The 22,914-nt window shown below is 32.8% G+C and overlaps 2 protein-coding genes across 3 annotated transcripts; one reads left to right on the forward strand and one right to left on the reverse strand.

Moving 5' to 3' along the window:
* The first annotated feature begins 383 nt into the window (after window positions 1-383).
* LOC133331315 (ectonucleoside triphosphate diphosphohydrolase 5-like) lies at window positions 384-16,405 on the forward strand. 2 transcript variants are annotated; one of them, XM_061539713.1, is made up of 5 exons: window positions 384-428; window positions 8,824-8,974; window positions 9,037-9,180; window positions 15,250-16,235; window positions 16,313-16,405. In XM_061539713.1, exons 1-5 carry the CDS (start codon window positions 399-401, stop codon window positions 16,400-16,402), a joined length of 1,401 nt encoding a protein of 466 aa, XP_061395697.1. In that variant the 5' UTR covers window positions 384-398; the 3' UTR covers window positions 16,403-16,405. The 2 variants fall into 2 exon arrangements, with proteins under 2 accessions (XP_061395697.1, XP_061395698.1); XM_061539714.1 differs by lacking the exon at window positions 384-428 and adding an exon at window positions 8,633-8,667.
* A 5,386-nt stretch (window positions 16,406-21,791) lies between these two features.
* Window positions 21,792-22,914, reverse strand: LOC133331317 (geranylgeranyl transferase type-2 subunit beta). The gene is made up of 2 exons (XM_061539715.1): window positions 22,302-22,914; window positions 21,792-22,223 (listed from the first exon to the last, which is right to left on the reverse strand). Exons 1-2 carry the CDS (start codon window positions 22,912-22,914, stop codon window positions 21,796-21,798), a joined length of 1,041 nt encoding a protein of 346 aa, XP_061395699.1. The 3' UTR covers window positions 21,792-21,795.

Below are 22,914 nucleotides of genomic sequence, written 5' to 3' on the forward strand. Positions count from 1 at the left end.
AAAGAAAATTAACAAGGAAACATCAACGAGAGCTGTAACAACAAACAACGACAACGAATCTAGGTAGTAGTGACGTGTGACATAGTAAATGTTTGAAGTTCAAAAAGCCGCAACAACTAAACTAAGAAAAGTAATAAATGAATAAATTATAATAACAAGAATTAAAAAAAAAAGTTTTATACAAAACTAAAATTAGCCTTGTGTGCATCAAGTACTTATTTTTATGTAATGTGAAAAAAGTACACTTGATGATGACCGACCGTTTGTAATTGAAATCTATTTTTTGTTATTTTTTCTTTATGTGAATGCGAGCAGATATCAACAACAACAACAATAAATTACATTGACAAATTACCCCTAGGAGAAGAAATTAATTGTAAAAAAAACCAACACACAAAATGCCCAAACCCGATGTGCGAAAACGTAAGGTGAGTGTAATATTTTTAATCGGAATATTTGAAAATAACAATTGTGATATATTTATTTTTATATATTTTTGGAGGAATTCATTTGCAAGGGAATTGAGTGCAACAGGTAGTGTTTGGGACGACAAAATAACTGTGTGGCGCGTTCAGTCATGTTTAACATGTTTACAATGGGAAAATTATGAATGAAAATGATTATTCAAATGCTTCAGTACAAAGGAGAATATAAAAATGCAGCTGAAAAAATTAAAACAAATATTTTTAATGATTATGACCACAAATCATGAACATTGTTCTACTATTACGATGGTGTTTGTTGTAGCTGGTCCAAAGGCGAATATTTAAAAAATGTCGGATCTTATGTAAAGCTGCGAGTATCATTTAATTTGTTTTTCAATTTAAGTACATTTTTTTTAAAAACCTCTTAATTTGCCGGGAAACATCTGAAAAAAGCATGCCACGAAACATTTTGATGTGATGACTCAGTATTGGATTAAACGGATGCTGTAGTGCGATTTTGTAAAAGTATTACGGCAGAAGTAACGAATAATTTTTGTTCAATTGGGGACTAAAACCTACCGACAGATATAAAGACTTCAACAAATAATTTTCAATAGTAGGTAAATTTTGTGCCTCATCACATATAATTTTGAATTTTTATACCCTCCACCATTGTATTTTTCAATCCGTTTGCCACACATCGACATATTTACCTGAGACCCCATAAAGTATATACATTGAACTCTCGATAATATAAACTAATTAATGTCGGGGTAGTTAATTTTTTTTCAATTTGTCCAGTTATTTACAGCTGTTTCCCTGATTTTTTCAATACCTTAATATCAGTTTGAGTGTTCACATTATCGAAAGTTTTCTGTATGTTCTTGATCAGAATATAACTCTATGTCGATATATGCGTGTCTCTTTGTCTGTCCCCCCGTCCCTTGAGATACATCTTTGAAATTTTCCAATGGCATTACTCCAAGGATGGTTGGTATTTCAAATGGACTATATCGGCCCACGTTTTGGTATAGTATAACATAACAGTACCACCAATACTCGGCATTTTGGCGATTTTAGACAGATTTTCAACCTAATTTGGCATTTTGGGTTCACATTGTATAGCACATGTCCGTACCAAAAATATTAATATTGACCCAAGCTTCAGGGTGGCCCGATATAAATGGGGGTACCGATATATTCCGATACCGATACCAAATTGGTTGTAATTTTTTTTTAATTTTGTGTTGCGTTATGGTACTAAATTTTTCTACTAAAATTATGAATATTGGTCTACCTTTTGGGAATCCTCCATATAACTCTCCAAAGATTGGTATTTTGGGAAGCTTGAGCACGTGGGACCAATTTAATATTTTGGTTTCTTATTGGGTATAAAATGTCCCTAACAAAAATTATCAACATTGGCCCATGCTTCCGGGTAGTCCCCATATAATGGTAACCCGCATTATTCGTTATTTTGGAGGGTTTTGGGAACGTTTTTTGACCGAACTGTTTCTAATTCGATTTTTCCGTTTATCATCTTTAGGAAATTCCCCATATCAGGCTATATCCTAAATATAGGTATTTTGGGGATCTTGGACACGTGCTTCTACCAAATTATCAGTAATTTTAAATTTTGGATTGTCATTGAGTAGAAAATCCCCCTACCAAAAATGATCAAATTGTCCCAAGATTCAGGATTGCGCCTCTTTATTAAATGATACACCCATTATTCGATATTTGTTTTTCAAGCGATTTCGCTCTAATTTGATTTACCAAATTCTTATGTGATGTCAAATCTTCGATATTTTGAATTTCAGTGTCTGTAATTGATGTTCTCCAACTACAGTGTCTGTAATTTGGAACACTATAACATAATTTAACATAGCATAGTCACCATATAAATGTCCCGTTCTACTTAGGGAATTCTGAATGCAACTCACGTAATGGAGGGTATATAATATTCGATTCGGCTGAACCTTTTTACTTTTCTCTGAGACTTCGAAATACCATGTTTATCCACAGGGTACATTTATGAAAGGTAACAGCAAAATCCAGCTGATTTGATTCCAACGTGAAAAAAATCCCCAACAGCAAAATTGGGAACGCATACAATTCGAAATTGTTCTTTCTTAAATGTCCTCCCGTAATCATTTTACTCTATCTGCCTGCTGGGACAGTTTGAGGAAGCTAATCTTTCTTCATAACTCGCAATTGCCAGCATTTCCGTACATATTACACATATAAGTGACAATGGCTCAATTATCGAAAAAAGATGTGGAAACGATAGAAATATAAATTTGATAGATTTTCAAATTTTATTTGAGGAATCGAAAATAGTATATTTTCAAAACAAATATAATTTTTTGATAATTTGTTTTTTTGTTTGTTTACATTTTTTGTCAAATGACGTTGACACTAGTATAACTTACAACAACAAATTTTCATGTGGTTGTTGTATCGTTTGTTGTACAACAACATTATCCATAATCCGACAGCTATATACACTCAGCCTATGTTTTGTGGAGGTATATGGAATTACTCATGGGTTTTATAAATCGTTTTATATAAAGTATATGCTTATTTATAAAAGAGGTTTCCGATTTAATGTTGATGAAATGGTTGTTCAATTCGCTTCTAATAAAATTTACACATTTATAAAATATTGGGGAGGTACCAAAATGGGGGGACCCACCTTCTGATCTAGGCTTGTTAATGATAATAGGTTTTGTAAAGTTTGGTTCAAATCGGACATTCCATTCGTCTAATACTGGATTTATAAATACTGAAAATTTTGACCATTGGTGGAGGAGTTAAACGAAGGGGTGTACCAATGGGTCTCATGTTAAAAATTAATCTAGGCAAGGCAAAGATAATAGTTTGTGCAAAGTTTAAATCATATCGCACATTCCATTCGTCAAATATTGGAATTATAAATATTGAAAAATTTTGATCATTTGTAGGGGAGGTACCAGAAGAAGTGGACTAATGGATCCCATTTTTGGACTAGATCTAGGCAAGGTAAAGATAATAATTTGTGCAAAGTTTGATTCAAATAGGATAGTCCGTTTGCGTGATATTATAAAAAGGTAATTTTTATTAACGGACATTCGAATGGAAATCGAATCCAAATTGTCTAAAACCGATTTTGCCCAAGAAACATGGGGTGCAAAACTAATATACCATGAGGCACATTTTTGCCCTATCAAAGTATTGCCCACATGGCGATGACGCTTGACTTTTTCCCGCTGTTATCTTTAATTTCAAAACTAAACAGTATTACCCCATACCACCTCCTTATATCATCATGTAATGTCTAGCCAGACCAGCACCCGGCAATGGCGTTTTATTGATACCAATAACCAAAAACACCACCTATCAATTTGATTATTTGATTTTTTATCAGCGAGCATTAATTTCAAAAGTTTTGTGGTTGGGGTTCAACTACAAATGTTTTGCGATATTCAACAACACGATAATTCTCAATAGTTGTGGGGTTGGCCAATTTGAAAATTAGCCAAATTCTTGAAATAAATTGAAACAGCAATTGAACAAATTGTAGAAAAAAAATCTGAATTAAATGAACCTTAATCTGATTGACATCCACATTTCTCTAATGTGTGATATAGTGCGGGATGGTGGTGGGTACATTAGATGATGACATCACATTTTGGTTTTTTTATTTCGTTTTTATTAAACAATTGTTTGTCGTTAAATTAAATAATTTTGTTAGTTCTCGTAAAAAAAAAAAATTATTAATATTGTTTTTGTTTACTGTAACGTATTGTTTTTGCCAGTCATGTTTTGAAGAATTTCATAATTTTTATAGGAAATAACAAATATTATTAAAATAGTAGATTATTGCCAAGGCAACCGACGACCACGTTATACCTATCTTTCGATAGGTAGATAAACACACACCACAATGACTTTTAATTTAGGAATTGCAAATTTTTGATGACCTATGGCAAAAAAAAACGATATTGTGATAAGAGATCTATACTGAAATATCTCTACAGAAAATAAAAGGAATTGTATTTATCCATACATTGTTTTCATTAAAGCTATGCTAGTTTTTCTTCCTAATATGCCTACTCATATAGGTGAGGGTTTTTTGTATTGAAATGTATAGCAGGTATAATAAGTACTAATCTATCTCCCTTCGTCAGCTATGAGTGAGTGTGTGCGCATACACATACCTATTATTATCTTTTAGCACATTACTTTTCGTTTCGTTTTTTTGCAACTCATTTTGTAATTTACAAAACAGTCATAGAATAAAAAATAAAAACAACAATAACGTGTTTTGAATTAAGTAAATGTCTACAGATTCGTGTACACACTCTTAAAAAATAAATAAAAAGATAAGATGAGCAAAAAAAGTTTAGAGTAAACAGAAATGATCGGCAGAAGTGGGAGAGAGGGTTCTTACTGGTCTCATATTTGATTGGACACGATATAATAATTCAAATACAATGTATATACTCTCCGTCCCAAGGTGGAGGGTTAAAAAATATTTAACCCTACAGTCAATAACCAAAAAAGTATACGTAGATTAATATCCGGGTTAAATTTGTACCCATCAAAATATTGCGCTGTAATTCATTAAAAAATGGGACTATCATGTGGTTTATTGTTTTAAATTAGTCTATACGGATCTGATCTAGATGTGGGAACTAAAAATCTAGACATATTTAAATCCATGTTTAAATGATAATCTATCTGAAACAATTATAGTAATTTTGCTATAGCTTTTGAATGGATTCAGATTTTTTAAATATTTTTTATAAAGATCTTTTGAGGGGTTCCGCAATCCTTCTGCGAATTTTTGTAGCCCTAGACAATATGGTACCATCAGGGCGACTCGTGTATATCAGCAATTTCCTTGGTTTTCCTTTGGTATACAGCGATTAAATGATTATCACAGAAAAGGAGAGGCAGCATAAGTATTCTTGTGAAAAGGACTCGAAGCCTACCAGTTCCTAGCGAAATATATTTTGTCTGCTAGCCTATGTTTTGCCTTACCTTAAATATTACGAACTTCTTCTATAACGAATTTAATTGCTTGATTCCTACTAGTTCGCTATAACCGTACTCGACTGTATTTATAATTTTTCTTCAATTAGTATTTTAAGATATCATTCCTAACGATAATTATCAATATTGGTCCACTTTTTGGCATTGCTCACATATAAGGGTACCGTCCATTATTTGTTATTTTTGGGTGTTTGGGTGTTTATTCGCATTCGGCAGTAATTTTGTAAAAAGAATGCACGAAAATTGTCAATATTCAGCCAGGATGGATCCAATATAACGTTAGACCCTCAAATTCAGGTATTTTAGGGCTCTCGTAGCCTTATTTGAATATTGCCCCCATTTAATGTTCCGTTCCATTTCCCGTTTTAGAACTATTTTCCCACCAAAGTGTCTGTAATTTGAAAACATATCTTTGCCCAATAAATGTTCTTTTGACACGGCCAAACTTAACACCATTTTCACTTGTTTTCTTATGATTTACGTCTTCAATTACTTATAGTTAGTTACAAGTCGTCAGTTTATGAAAACTTACAAGACATCAGTACAGTTTGAATATGGTCGAAATTAAAACTCGATAATGGGGGGGTCACCTAATATTTTGAATTCTCATTTCATAGCAAATTTTCCGAACCGGGATAATCCCATATAACGGCACCCCACATTAAGTCGGTATTCTAGGGATTTTGGGCACGTTTTTCAGCCGAATTAGCCCTAATTCGATAATTTCATTAGTTTTCAAAATTTTACATTTACGCTCCGCAATATGTATTTTTTTTTTTTTTTTTTTTTTTTTTTTGCCTACCTTATTGTGAGGGTAATATGGAAATCGTTGACATTATAGCCAAATACACATTTACTGCGTTTATATATTATGAGGAAATTGGCATCACTGTTATGTATCTTTTGTTTTTCTCTCTCTATAGATTAACAGCTGTTTAAGATTTTTCTCTCTCATTGGTGCAGTGTTACTAAATTGCATGTTAAAAAAAACGCCAAAAATACCAAACTGCTCTATATTGTGCTAGGGATGGATGTATTTTTAATGAAAATTCAGTAAAAAATTAGGTAAGTTCGGCCGGGCCGAACTTTTTACACTCTCCGCCATGAGGTGGACATTCAAATAATCTTAAAATTGTTGAAAAAATACTGAATAATTGATACAGATCGTACTACGAAGTTAGCTCACTAGCCCCTACCAACATATTTGAAATAGAACGTTGTCGAAGTTATGAAACAACCACAATTCACAATACCAGAGAAGACAAATTCTTAATGATATGACCGAGTCCACTATGGGCCAGGGACCTCATTCTTTTGCGGTATTTTAAAATAAACGAAAACGCTGATTACGATTCTTCAAAAAGAAGTTAATAATAACAGTGGATCGAAAATGTCGGTCATATTTGTTAAAAAATGTATTAATGAAATTATTTTTGAACATTATGGTCAATGAATACGAATGTGAAATCCTATTTTTAAAATAAATTAAAATGAATACGAAATGGCGGATCAAACATGGGAAAACATTTTAAAACAGGCAATTTGATTCGAAAACGCCCACAAAATCTAAAGAAAAAAACAATATTAAGGGCTTACCGTTATATGGTTACAACCACAAATAGTGGAACAAAATTGATTTTTGGTAAGAATATTTGCTACAATGCCAACTTAAAATACAAAATTAAAGCTATTGTGTTGAAATTGAGACAAGAATCTTAAAATTGTATCATCAGCATGCTGTGTTGGTAAAAATCAATTTTATTTATTTTTTTATTAAATGGCTAAAGGCAATTTTCTACGTCTATTTTTATATTATCGGCAATAACTTTTAACTTTTTGACCACAATCTAAGTTAAAAATGTTCACCGATTGGATTTATCCTAGTTCATAAGATACCAATACACTCTCAGAGAAACGTGAGACGTGTAAATTTTAAATCAATCATTTCAAATATAGATTATATTCACAAAAATATGAAATTTTAATTTTGACCTCATGTCTAAACCGTGACCCACAATGTCATCAAATTTGACCGTTGTTGAGCATGACAGATTTGAAATATATTTATCGGCTCTACCTAAAACAAAGTGATTAATATCCCATATAACTAATCCGCTCGTTCTTTAGTATTTTAAATGTTTAAACATTTATAATCGATATGTATGTTATAGATGTAATTTTGCTTTTGCAGTTTTTGGTATTTTGAAAATTTGAAATCAGATTTTCCAAATGAATTGGTCATATTTAGATATTTTTAGCTCTCATTGGACATAAAATTTATCTAGCAAAAATTATTTATATTATCTTCTAGCTTCCTTATGGGGGAACACATAAGAGGACTGTAGGATTGGCATGTTAAGTTGGTTTCTTTCATGGTAAAAGATTACCATACATTCCAACAATTTACAAATGGAATACAACCCCAGTTAATTCCCCACCCCATTTATGGTATGTTCCCCCTATTGCAAGTATATACTTCTTTTTACTACGATAAGAAAATTGCTATTATGATATGGAACATAATAGTAAGTACTAGTACGGAAACAGACCATTAAATGGCTATGATAAATAATCGCCACTAGTAGTTTAAATATAACGAAATTGGCATCACTGTTTTGAATAGCAAACAAATCCAATTGTTTTCGCTCGCTTTTCTTCTCTTTCCGACGGAAACCAGAAAATGAGGTTGTTTTGGCAGAGATGGATGTATTCTAATAACAAATGACAAAATGTCATTATACAACAACACAGCTGGTTATATTCTTATTAGAATCAAAGAAATTAACACATAATAGACAGATATTTTATTATTATTGAAAAATAAATAATTAATATTGAAAAATAATAATTGATAAAAATAAATAATTAATATTTTATTTTTAATATGTTAAAAACTGAATAACCTTTACATGGTCTGTCGTATCAAAACTCCCAACTCTGTTTTAACAGCAACCAAATAACGAAAAGCACTTGACATAACATGGGAAGTAAAGTCGATAAGAGGAACCCATGAAGTGAAGTAACATCTTTGGTTTTTTGACGTGTTAAAATAACGAAAGAAAAAATACAACGAAAACATTTCAAATTTATTATATTCGAAAAAATAAAGAATTTAATCACAACGTCATGCTATTTTGAATTATTAACACTGCAATTTCAAAGACACTGAGGGCGTCAACTGAACATGAAATTTGACTACGTTTTGGTAAGGGCAGCAGCAGCATTGCATTGAAGATGTAAAGAAATGAGAGTTGGGTGGGATGGGGTAGGCTATATGCTTGCTTTTGTATATTTTTATTTAACTTTTATCTAATATATTTATTTAATAAAAAATAAAATTAATTTTTTCTTTTTTTTACAGCTAAGCTCCAGCGATGACAAAAATGCCTCAGTCACAACAACCCGCCGTAAATCACCCAGCAGTGGTAATTCTGGCGGTGGCTTACCCAGCGGTCTTAAATTATCTTTCTTCTGTTTAATTGTATCGGTTTGTCTGCTTTTGGTGGTATTTGGTAAGAGAAGTGCATTTTGTTTTGTTTGAATTAATTATTAATTGTATGAATTTCATTTGTAGGTTTATATATTGACACAACCAGTCCATTTCTAGTACAATTAGCGTCCAAATTGGGTTATAATAAAAATCAATATGCTGTGATTATTGATGCTGGCTCCACGGGTAGTCGTGTCTTGGCTTATAAATTTGATCGTAGTTTTATAGGTAAGTAAAATTATAGTTTATTTTCGTATATGTTTAATTTATTAAGGGTCAAGGGAGTGAGATTACTTCTGTTTTTTATGTATCTAATATGGATACATTTGTAGATGAAGATCCTTCCTGTGCGTCAACATTATAAGATGTTTTGTCTGATTGTGTGTGTGACTACCTTGGGTAGTCATCCGAATCACCACCTAACATCTGCCACCCAGGCATGTCAGGAAGGATCCTTATGATTATAGATAGAGGTCCAGGAATACAATAGAGACCTATAAAGCGGTATTGAATTGTATTCACACTTATGTGTTGATGCAACAATTCGAGAAAACAGGGTGAATAAAATTTTCGGAGAACACCCGTCACCGAGAGCCTCAGCTACCGAGACAAATTTGATTGGCTTTGCCAAAATTGAGATCGAGGCAGTGCTTTAATTCGTTGAGGGCATGATGGATAATATCTGTCGGACATGTGGTAATTGTTCACATGATACTCTACCCCTCTTCAACTACCCAGCCAAACCTATTCAACTAAAAGCAATAGTGCTGTTACAACAACTAAAACCCATCTTCCCTATGGACATACGTTGTACAGGTCGCAGCTTTTTTGAACTTGGAATTAGAAGACGAAACAGATTAATCAGAGAAATACTCAGCAGTAAAAGCGACAATAGCCTAAACATGACAACTTTTTTACCATTGTAACATTGAAAATAGATTGTCGTTTGGCAACCCTGTCGTGAATGTTCACTAATTTTGTGGTGCTCTGTGCTCGTTTAAAAAATATTTAATTTCTAACAATATAGTCTGTGTTTTTGTGGTAACGGTGTTTAAAAGTGTTGTGAAATAATTTTTGTGCATTTTGATATAATTGGAAGTGTGAAATATAACATATTTTTCCTAATATTAATTAATCTTTTTAATTCTTATTGGCATTTTGATTCCATTCCCAATTTGTTCCTTTGTTGCATTAGCTTATATTGTTGTTGTAACATTTCTTTTAATTTTATTTTGTTTTGTTATTTTGACATCTCAAAACAGAGTTGCCAAATTGTGTGTTTCATAAGAAATTAAAGGGATAGAAATTCCAGTAAATTCATAAATTATTTAAAAAATAATAATAATAATTTTTAAAATGGTTTGTCCTTACGAGTTATGTAATATTTCCGTAGATGATGAGTTGTGTGTCACATGCTGGTTTTGCCTTAATCAATGGCACGTTAAATGTGCTCGAATTAATACAAAAGTAGTGGACACAATTAGGGATAATGTTGGTGTCCGTTGGTGCTGTGTCCATTGTCGAAAACTTTCAGCTGACTTTTATAACTTTGTAAAAGACTTGCAGTCGGAGCTTGGTTCGATGAAAAAGGAATTTACATCGTTATCAAAACGATTTGAGAATTTTTCGAATTTGTTCGACAAGTACCAAGAGCTTGATGAATTTGTATCATCACCGCCTGTGTCTGGGCAGAAACGTAAAAGGTCTGCGAAAAAGGCTCCCAATAAAGTCGTGCCTAGTCGCAAACCCACAGTTTCTGTTGGGAATACAGTGCCACAATCACCTTCCGTCAATATCACAGATACAACGGAAACTGATTGTGTCCAGACATATGCTAGTGTTGCGTCACATTCGGCCTCGGAAATCGTTAAGGATGTAAATGAAGTGATAAATCCAAAATCTGTGAGTATAAGTAGTGCTAGTCTGGAAAAGACTTCAAAACCTACTCACGGAAATCGGGAATCATCAGTTCAATCATCTAATGCGTCTTCCGTAGCTGGCACTAGCAATTCCCTCCAACCTGGTCAAAGACCATTATCTATGGCTCCCACCAGGAAAATGGTATTTGTATCTAGGTTTGCACCAGATACCTCGGCTGAGGATATAAATTATTATATAAAATCAAAAATCGATGGAAATTTCTTTCTACGTTGTTATAAGCTCCGGTCTGCTTTCTCAGAAAGTAGATCATCTTTTAAAATCGTAGTAGAAGAAAGTATGTTTCATCGACTAATTTTGAGAGCTAATGCATTTGTAAAGGAATTTCTGGAAAGATCTGAAAATTTAGCTCATTTGCCTCAGAGGGCTGAAATATTGCCAAAAAACTAAATATGTTTCTCAATGTTTGCTATCAGAATGTAAGAGGGTTAAACACAAAATTAACTCGATTATTCTCTGATAGCCTTGGGTTTAATTATGATGTTATAGTATTTTCTGAAACTTGGTTAAAACCATCCGTGTTAAATAGTGAAATTTTGTGTTCTAGATATCAAATATTTAGAAAAGATAGAGTTCTTAAAAAAGGTGGTGGCGTCCTTATTGCAGTTGATGCCAAATATTCCACTAATTTAATTGAATTAAACTGTTTTGATATCGAATTTATTTGCATATCCATTGAATTAGAAAATTTTAAATTATTTGTGACTTGCTCATACATTCCTCCCTCATCGCAACTTGATATTTATAATCAGCATTTGTTAGCAATAAATTCAATCACTAACAAAATGAATGACTCTGACAAAATATTAGTTCTCGGCGATTTTAATCTGCCGTCCGTAAAGTGGCTTTCATTGCCAGATTCTGAGGCTCTAACACCTTTGACATCTGATGCAAATGTAAACTTATATACCTTTGAAATTGTAAATCGTTTTAGCGACATAAATCTTTATCAAATAAATAGCGTATCAAATTGTTATGATCGAATTCTAGATCTAGCATTTGTGAATTATACACAATATTTTGAAATTATTAGAATACCTCCAGTATGTACTCCCGAAGATAACTACCATCCTACATTATGCATATCCATGATGCATAATAATTTAGCTACCAACAATTCTTTAATATCATTTAAATCTGTTCCTAATTATAATAAAACTGACTTCCGAAAGCTAAACGCACTTATCTCAAACGTAAATTGGAGCACATTATTTATTTGTAAGGGTCATATTGATCTAGAATTATCAGTATATAAATTTTATGATATCCTAAATAAATTTATTCTAGAATGTGTTCCCATTGTTAGAGTTAGAAACTCGGAACGATATCCATGGGTCACATCTGGGCTTTCAAGTATTAAAAATTATAAAAATAAACTTTTTAAAAAATATAAAAAATCAGGCTCCTCTATAGATTATGCTAAATATGCTGTCGCAAGGTCTAAATATACGTCAGAGTCCCGAAAACTTTACAATCTTTATTTAAACAAGATTAAACTTAATTTCAAATCCAATCCTAAATCTTTTTATGACTTTGTTAATATAAAAAGAAAAGCTACGTCAAAGCCCACCATCTTGAAATTCAATAATCAGACATTTGAGAAAAACTCTGAAATTTCAGAGTGCTTTGCAAATTTTTTCGCTACAACATATTCATATTCACCCTGTCCAAATAAAGATACATATAGTTATAAATTATCGACGATAGATCAAATATCTATGCCTTTTTTACAAAGTCAATATGTTTCTAAAAATCTACGTAATTTAAGATCAATTAAAAGTCCAGGTCCGGATGGCATTCCTAGCATAATTCTAAAGTACTGTTCAGATACATTAGCTATCCCTTTAACGCTATTGTTTAATTATTCCCTGAAATATAGTCATTTTCCGACCTTCTGGAAGAAATCCTATATAGTTCCTTTACACAAATCTGGTAGCTTAACTAATGTCTCGAATTATAGAGGAATTGCTAAATTAAGTGCAATTCCAAAATTATTCGAAAAACTGATTACTGATGTAATTTCTCATAAAGTTCAGCCAATCTTAAGCCCATATCAACATGGTTTTCGTAGTGGCCTCTCAACCATTACCAATCTTATTCAATTTTCCTCAACCGTCATAAAAGGTTTTATTCAGCGTAATCAAACCGACACGATTTACACTGACTTCAGTAAAGCTTTTGACAGGGTTAACCATGAACTTTTAATATATAAATTAAATCAAATTGGTTTCAGTATAAATTTAGTTAAATGGATATTTTTGAGAAATAGATCACAGGTAGTTTTGTTTGATGATTGTCTCTCCAAATCCATTAATGTTCCTTCCGGCGTTCCCCAAGGAAGTCATTTAGGTCCACTCCTCTTTCTTCTATTTATAAATGATTTACCAAATGCAATAATCCACTCCAAATTGCTAATGTATGCTGACGATGTCAAGTTGTTTATCACCCATAACTCCATGAAGCAAGCTGATTTACTTCAAAATGATTTAAATAACCTTTTTCAATGGTGCGAATTAAACTGTATGGATTTAAACCTAAACAAATGTAAGCATATGTGTTTTTCCAGATCTTCTACTTTAACAAGGCAATACAATATTAATGGTACTGTTTTATCAACTGTTGATTCATTTGTTGATCTTGGTATTTTAATGGATCAAAAATTAAATTTTAATAATCATGTTATTTCTATGGTAAACAAAGCCCACGGTGTCTTAGGATTTATAAAACGATGGGCTAAAGAATTCTCTGATCCCTACATTACAAAACAACTTTTTACATCTCTTGTGCGACCCATATTAGAATATGGTTCTGTTGTATGGGATCCCCAATATACAATTTATTCCGATAAAATTGAATCAGTGCAGAAACAATTTCTAATTTTTGCGCTGAGAGGTTTACATTGGAATAGTGACTTTGTGTTGCCTTCTTACACTAGCAGGTTAAAATTAATTCGATTGCCAACATTAAAAAGTAGACGTATTATGTTGAACACTATGATAGTAATTAAAATACTAAGCGGTAATATACCCTCAGACTTCCTAATTTCATCCATTAGAATAAATGTTCCTTTTCGATCAAGTAGATATTATCAACCATTATACGTAGATTTTCATCGCACAAATTATTCTATGGGAGATCCACTTAGTAAAATGTGTATTGATTTCAATTCTGTGTATTCTAACGTAGACTTTTGCATGAATATAGACCTAATAAAATCTAATATAATCATATTTTTAAATGAATAATACAACTTAATAACAAACTGGCTGTTGAAGTAGATTTCTGTAGCTGGTTTTCTATCCCTTCTCATATTCCATCATAATGCGGATTATGATGCGTACGCGATCCCTACGAAAGGGGAGGTCGCCCCCTCGGTCGGCAGGGGTGGGAAAGTGAGGCGTGAGAACGTACGATACAAAAAAAAAAAAAAAAAGATTAGAGCTTCAGGAAATATTGGCCTATTAGAATTTTCGATATCCTTTCAGAAAATACTCACCAAACAGCTAAAGTCCTCGCAGTTTTCCTGTAGTGGGACCTAACATATTTTCGCCTTTTATCTAATTTATTTTCCCTTTATATGGAATATAAGTCAGGTTACTGTGGACATAGAAAATAGTAAAAGCTTCAGAAAAATATTGTCCTAGTAGCATTTATTTTTAAGTTTTTATGCATATATGACAAGCCACCGTGGAAATTAAAAACATGCTAGAGTTTCAAGAGAATATTGGTCTGGCATTTTCCTTGACCTTTCCGAAAATACATACCAAAAAGTTATCGTTCCCGCCGTTTTCCTACAGTGAGACCTAACCTTTTGTACTTTTATATGGAATTTATTTTCTCTTTATGTGGGATCTATGCCAGACCACTATGTAAATTAAAAATATGTTAGAGATTCAGGAAAATATTGACCTAGTAGCATTTTCGATGGCCTTTCCGAAAATGTATACAAGAAAGTTGTAGTTCTCACCGTTTGCCTTCCATTTATATGGAATTTATTTTGTCTTTATATGGAATATAAAAGTCAATCCATTGTTGAAATTAATAAAATTAGAGCTTCAGGAAAACATTGGCTTAGTACCATTCTCCATGCCATTTCCGAAAATGCATACCAAAATGTTGTAGTCCTCCCCGTTGTCCCACAGTGGGACCTAACCTATTTCTCCTTTATATGGAATCTATTTTCTCTTTATATGGAATATTAGTAAGGCCACTGTGGCAATCAAAAATAGGTTAAAGCTTCAGGAAATGATTGGTCTAGTAACATTTTCGATGCCCTTTCCAAAGCGCATGCATACCAAATTGTGAGATACATTTAACATCAATTTCTCTGAATTTTTTTCCTTTTTATATTTATTTTAGATAATAAATTGGTCCTTTCCGATGAGCTGTTCAAGGAACGCAAACCCGGTCTTTCATCATTTGCTGATGCACCGGAAAAGGGTGCCCATACCATTAAGCTACTCTTGGATGAGGCTCGCGCCTTTATACCCAAAGATAAGTGGTCATCCACACCATTGGTACTTAAAGCTACAGCCGGTTTGCGTCTTCTGCCCCATAGCAAAGCTGAAAATATACTTAATGCTGTACGAGATCTCTTCACTAAATCGGAGTTTAGTGTTGATATGGATGCTGTTGAAATTATGGATGGCACCGATGAGGGTATATTCTCCTGGTTCACCGTGAACTTCTTACTTGGACGTTTATCGAAAACCAATCAAGCGGCGGCCTTAGATTTAGGTGGTGGCAGTACACAGGTCACCTTCTCACCCACAGATCCCGAACAAGTGCCCGTCTATGAGAAATATATGCACGAAGTAAATACGCTGAATCAAAAAGTCAATGTCTTTACTCATTCCTATTTGGGTTTGGGTCTAATGGCTGCACGGCATGCTGTCTTTACCAAGGGTTATGCCAAAGATGAAACAAATCTCGAATCGATTTGTGTTAATCCCATTATTTCCAATCGTACATGGATTTACAGTAATGTGGAATATAAGATTTCGGGTAAAGATCATGCCAAATCGACACAAGAAAATCCCATTGTTGATTTTGATGCCTGTTTGGATTTGATCAAGAGTAAAGTAATGCCATTGGTTAAGCCCAAGCCATTCACCCTGAAGGAACACACAATTGCGGCATTTAGTTATTATTTTGAAAGGGCTACCGAATCGGGTCTCATCGATCCATTTGCTGGTGGTGAAATTACCGTTGAAGCTTATCGTAAGAAAGCTCAAGCCGTCTGTGCCATACCCAATGATGAGCAACCATTTATGTGTTTTGATTTGACCTATATCTCTGTGCTGCTGCATGAAGGTTTTGGTTTGGGTGAAGGTAAAAAGATTAAGGTAAGAACCCCCCTGTATAATATTATTTTATTTGAATACAACATTAATTTATAATTTTATTTTGTATTTATGTTTAGCTCTACAAGAAAATCGATGGCCATGAAATCTCCTGGGCTTTAGGCTGTGCCTACAATGTTTTAATGAGTGATGATAAATATAATTCCTAAATTATTCTTTTTTCCCCTTTCCTAACTTAATTGGTTTTTTATTGCGATTTTGTTTTAGTATTTTCTCCCCTATACAAAATTTTTTGTTGTAGTATTTGGTATGCTAATATGCTAGCTAGTGCCTTAGAATGTAGCTTCATTTTTGTATTGTATTTTTGTTTACTTTCTTATGTGCACATATCACTTTTTGTGTTCGTACTAAATTCTAAACCCATTCGATGCTCTTTGATCTGTTGGATATCTATTTTATTTTTAGATATGATTGTTAATCAGTTTTTTTCTTCGAGCTGAAAATGTAGTTCAATTTGTAATGATATTATTATACCTACTATATTATTGTAAATATAGTAATTGAGTTTTAGTTACATTTTTTATTTAAAAAACACACACAAACAAACAAAATATTGATTGTAAACAATTATTGGTAATATAAAAACTAATTTAATTAAAGGATAATAATAAATTATTATAATTATTTAAATATTGCTTTTTTCTTCTTCTTCTTTATGAGGAGTCGTGAGTAAATTACACTATGCGGCAAAATTGGAGCTCATGGTCTGATGGGTAAAAAAATCCTATTTGGAAATCAAAGCCCTTTGACGAGTATATTAAGAACCCGGAAAGTCAAGTGATTAACAATGTATTGTAGGTTACAAACGATATGAATATGCGTTTATTCGGTTAATTAAAACCTTCTGAAAATGTAGTCCTCGCCGTTTTCATACATTGGGTCCTAACCTATTTTTCCTTTTTATGGAATTTTTTCCATTTATATAGATTATAAATTAGACCACTGTTGAAAGTAAAAATAGGTTAGAGCTTCAGTGGAATATTGACCGAGTAGAATTTTCGATGTCCTCCCAAAAATGCATGCCAAAAAGTTGTAGCCCTCGTCGTCTTCCTGCAATAAGACCCAACCTATTTTCCCTTTATATGGAATTTATTTTCCTTTTTATGAAATGTGAATCAGGCCACTGTGGAAATCAAAAATAAGTTATAGCTTCAGGAAAATTTTGGTCTGGTAGGATGTTCGATGCCCTTTCCGAAAATTCATACCAAAAAGTTGTAGCCCTCGCCCTTGTCCTACAATGGAACCTAACCTTTTTTCCCATTTATATGGAATTTATTTTCCTTTTATAAAGTAGAGTTTCAGGAAAATATTGACCTAGTAGAATTTTCAATGCCCCATCCGAAACTGCATACCAAAAAGTTGTAGTCCTTGCCGTTTTCCTACATTGGGGCCTTACATATTTTCCCATTTATATGGAATATAAGTCAGGCCACTGTGGAAATTAAAAATTGGTTACAGCTTCAAGAAAATATTAGCCAAGTAGAATTTTCGAAGGCCTTCCCAAAAATGTATACCAAAAGGTTGTAGTCCTCGCCTACAGTGGAACCTAACCTGTTTTCCCCTTAGAACTCAAATTTAAAATTAACTCTTTCAAAAATAAAGTGATGGAAATATATTTTCACGGACATCCCTTCCCAAAAACCAGCCTTATCTGACACCTTTGGATTATAAGTGGCCCTCACACAAAATTTCATGTTTGTAATTTCAGAAAATGAAAGTCAAGTATAAATAGGACTGTAGAAAAAATATATGGTAAAATTGGTCCAGATTTCGACATAGCTACCAAATATATTTTTCTGTGAAATCATAGAAATGTTAATTTAAAGACGTAATTTCTGCACAGAAGACCATCCTTTGCACAGAAGACCATCCTGCGTATGGATTAATATGTATGAATGAGGGTCACTGTTGGAGTGTAAAAAATTCTGAATATGATTTCTAATGAGTACTCATTTAAATGTATATTATTGTGTACTAAATGTTTCTAAATATTGTGTACTAAATGTCTCTAATTTTCTAATTTGGTAAATTTATTTGGTGAACCTAATTTAGAATAAATTTTGGAAATAAATAAATTAAAAGTAGTCCCATTTAAGTTTTCCAACTATAAATGTCCCGATCGACATAAGGGATTTTGAATGCACCCCACGTGGTACAGGGTATAAAAAGTTCGGAACTTAACGAGGTGAATTTTTGTAAAATATTTTTTAAAACGCTAAACAAAGGCGTGGATTTTTTAAGAAAATATTTGTGGAGGACTATCTCCGGCCTTTATTTTTTAAGAATATTTTTTTTTTCGAAGACTATCTCAGGCGTGGATTTTTTAAAAATATTTTTTTTCAATGACTATTTTAACCGAGAATTTTTTATGAATATTTCTTAAGGGCTATCTCAAAGGTAGTTTTTTTAAGAATATATTTTTTAAGTCTATCTCAGTCATGGATATTCTATCGCTCCCACATATTTTTTGGAGGACTATCTCAGATATGGATTTGACTTGACGTTGACTTTTTAGGAATATTTTTTCGAAGACTATCTCAGGCGTGGATATATTAAAATATTTTTTGAGGACTCTCTCAGCCATGGATTTTTAAGAATATTTTTTCGAGGACTATCTCAAACGTGGATTTTTTAAGAATATATCTTTCGAGGACTATCTCAGGCGTGGATTATTTTATGTATGATTTTTAAAGACTATCGTTAGCGTTGATTCTTTATGAATGTTTTTTAGGACTATTGTAGGCGTTGATTTTTTAAGAATAGTGGAAGTGATGCAAATGTGGTATAGGTTGGTAATGTGGTATAGTCACTTTTTTTGTAAACTGAAAATTTTAGAATAACTGAAACATGTTCTATAGTTTGCTGTTCTCAAAAAAATAAGATAGCAATGACCTGTTAAATTTATTTAAATCACGTTGAGAATCAGTACCAAAAATAAAATTTTTCATGAAATTGACTTTTTTCGGTTGAAGTTTAAAAATAATTTTTTGTTTTACGGATGTAATTTAATCGTTATTACTAAAGCATTAAAATAATTAGTATGAACTAAAAATCAAATAATATGCGCGATTGCACCACAAAATCACCAATTTAGGAAAAAAACTAGACATTTCTTCAGTAAACACAAGTGTAGGTAATGTGGTATACCTTGATTCTGCATGAAAAAAGGCCAGAACTAGACAAAATCTCATTACTATGTGAAACATTCGTACTTTACGAGAGTCTACCATGAATCACAAGGATGAAAAACAAAGGATATGAGTTTTAACAACTTCTCCATACAAAAATTAGATATTGCCATGTGTAGAAATTATTATAGAATAAAAATTAAAGTTGCACTCAACGTATCCGTTAAAAATCTTAACAGACATAAATCTCGAGCTAATTCGCATTCATTAAAAACAAAAAATTATAAAAGATATCAATTAGAAGTGAAAATTATACTATACCACATTAACATCATGTGGTATACCACATTACCTGCACTTTTTTAAAAAACACTTTTTATGGGATTTCAAATATTTTCTCAAATATCTCTTAAATTGTTAAAATAATATTATTTTCAAACAGATACATGGAAAGACAACACATGTAGCATGTTAAGTGCAAAATTTCAATTTAATCGGATAAAAAATAAAAATTTGGCAATCTAAAAACAAATGGGTATACCACATTTGCATCACCTCCTATATTTCTTTCGAAGACTATCTCAGGCGTGGATTTTTTAAGAATATTTTTTCAAGAGTTATCTTAGGCGTGGATTAAAAAAAAATCGGGGACTATATTATGACTATCTCAGTCGTTGATTTTTGAAGTATATATTTTTTTTGAGGACTATCTGAGCAGTAATTTTTTTAAGAATATTTTTTTCGAGGGCAATTTTTTTGGTGGGGATTAAAACCAGAAGTCATTCTCTCGCTGTACGTTACGGATGTTTTGTTTGGTGGCAGACAAACGAATACTCTTGTTCAAACTAAATAGTGTGCCCTAAGAAGTGTATCTCAAGATGCTTTGAATGTAATCCTTAATATCCAACCACTGGACCATTTGGTAGATGTGTGATTCAAGAAAAGTGGATATGTAAATGTCTCACGAATGGCACTTATATACGACGATAGCCAGGCGATCCTTAAAGCAATCAAGTCGCGTTAAGTTGCAGGACATAGTGAAATAAATGAGAATGAAATAGATGATGCTCGTTCGAATGGGATCGAAGTGGTCCGATTTTCAGATTGTGGGAAATGTAATATCCATTATTACATTGGCAATATCCATAAGATCTACTGCGAGAAAGCTGGTAGCAGCTTGTTTGAGGAGCTTGGATGCGGATCTACCGTATAATACTTGAAGTAGTATATATGTTTCCTATATTTTTTTAATTATTGCTTTTATTACTAATGATTTTAATCTCTTTATATATTTTGTTAATTTTTTCTTATTTCTTGAGCAATAGTTCTGCGCCAGGGATTTATAGACGGCCAGATCTTATGAAGTCTTAAATATTCCAATCAGGACCTTCTATGTTTTTAGGGCCTTTTCTGAGAGTATGGCCTATCCGTTTCCATTTTCTTTTTGTAATTTGATGTTCAATGATAATTTCGTTCGTTTTAATCTACAATTTCGGCCAAAATATACCACAAATAAGTATATCATCAACGGAAATTGATTGATTTTACACAATGAGTTGATGAGAAGTTGTTGGATGTTGGGAGACTCGCTATATTTTTCAAAGTATGCAGAAATGTTAAATATATTTAAAACATATATTCAAAACGACTATAGTTGGTATTATAAAATTATTATTTTTTTATTTCGTATGTGGTTTCTTTATACTAAAGAAGTTATAATTTAAATAACTTATTCTTTGTTTGTTCCTTTACTAGTTTTTTTAGTTGTTTATTTTTTTAGACTTATGTACGTAAATGCAAAAAATAATAAAGCTAATATATGATTTTTTATCTTATATTTGTTGTGAGTGTGTTTTTGTTTTTGTATACATAAAATAGTAATAATAAATTGTCTATAAAATTTTACAAAAATACAATAAAGAAAAAAAGAGAGTAAAGATTTAAATAAATAAAGTAGATTGCCTGGAGAATTACAAAAAAAGAATCAAGTGATCCATTTGGAAACTTGGAACACGAACAATTTGAAATATCCAGGCATGGTGACTATATTTTTTGACTTGTAAATCGTTAGAATCAAAATTTGAATAGATTGTTCTCGAGTAGATCCTTGAAGAAATAGTGGTGATAGTAGTAGGGGGAAAGCTGTAGTCGTCCGTTTTGTTGTTGTTGGTTGTAGAGAAGTAAAGAAAAAATGCAAATATTGAGGAAATAGTTTTGTTTGGTGCACCAAGTTGAGAGTTAAGAGTGAGCGTGTTTTTTGTTTTCTTCTTTTTGAAAAATCTATTTTTTCTATTATCTGTTTTTGCATTTGATTCTCTTTACCCTATGCAAAATAAAGCTTTCTTCCTTTGGGTCTTTCATTCCTTAAAAAAAAAATAATTCTTGTCACATGGACCAATAGAATGTCCACAATTTTAAGGCCTCTCTAAAATTTGTGGTTTAATTTCTAAACGATCCATAACATATTGTGGCATACACAGGGTGGCATTAATCGGTTTCAGACCTTCAAAGCCCAATAGCGACAATGCTCCAATACCAAAGAGAGTATGGAATATATCCGGCAAATTGCCAGTACGATCGGCAAAACCACCAGTTTCATTGTCTTGGCAAGATAGGATGAATTGTTTCAGTTTATCGGCACTTATCCAATGGAGACGTCCCATGATCGTAAGCGAAGCCAGCACCCACCATGAATAACACACATCGGGCAGCTTTTCTGGACGCCCATTTAGACCACCCGAGGGTAATTGACGTTCACACAACCACCATCCCAATTTATCCACATCCAAGAGATGCAAACGATGTGTCAACGATAAGAAGCCTACACAACAATAAATAAGACCTGTACAAACGACGACGAGAAATCGCATATTAATCTCTGATCAAAATTTCAATTGAAAACGTTAATTTAAACACTTACCCGCATGCGATTCCGCCCCTGGCTTAGAACCAAAGCCACCATCGGTTTGATTACAGCACGACATAACAAACTGTACTGCCTTCTCCACATCAATTGTCGTAGCCAAATCTTTTTTCAACAGCGTCAATATGGCAACAGCACAAAACGAGAATCTCGTGTCCACTTCACCCCAACGATCACCAAAGAAACTGCCGTCGTGCTGTTGCAGTGACATCACATATTTAACTACGGCCTCACAGTCAATTTGTGGCAAGGCATCATAAATACACAATATCTGCACTGCAGATAAAGTGTATAGTATATGGGGGTCGTGACCTTCACACGGCGCAAAACCACCTGTCGTCGGACACTGGCAGCGTTTAATAAACTCAATTATGGAGTTGCGGTCAAGGCGTTCCAATTGATTCATAATATCCAGCGCAGTGACGCCCCAATATATGCCGGACATGCGTAAGAATTCCGTCATACAATATTCGTAGTCGTCCTGATCTTTGCCATGGTTTTCAATATATTCGACATGCTTCCAGAAGTGTAGCTCTTCTGTCTTAGTCTCATCTGCCGTTGGACTGTTTTTATCCGAATTTGTTGGTTTAGCGAACGATGCGAAATCCAT

Source organism: Musca vetustissima, unplaced genomic scaffold, assembly GCF_032173495.1.
Source record: "Musca vetustissima isolate MV318-11 ecotype Yass unplaced genomic scaffold, APGP_CSIRO_Mvet_v1 utg9427, whole genome shotgun sequence".
Classification (NCBI taxonomy): Eukaryota; Metazoa; Arthropoda; class Insecta; order Diptera; family Muscidae; genus Musca; species Musca vetustissima.

Bases quoted from the DNA above. Each gene is read 5' to 3' on its own strand.
- LOC133331315 (XM_061539713.1), top strand. From the start codon at position 399: ATGCCCAAACCCGATGTGCGAAAACGTAAG. The intron at 429-8,823 runs GTGAGTGTAATA...TTTTTTTTACAG, and splicing joins CCGATGTGCGAAAACGTAAG to CTAAGCTCCAGCGATGACAA. The intron at 8,975-9,036 runs GTAAGAGAAGTG...TTTCATTTGTAG, and splicing joins TCTGCTTTTGGTGGTATTTG to GTTTATATATTGACACAACC.
- LOC133331317 (XM_061539715.1), bottom strand. From the start codon at position 22,914: ATGGATTTCGCATCGTTCGCTAAACCAACAAATTCGGATAAAAACAGT. The intron at 22,224-22,301 runs GTAAGTGTTTAA...TCGTTTGTACAG, and splicing joins AGGGGCGGAATCGCATGCGG to GTCTTATTTATTGTTGTGTA.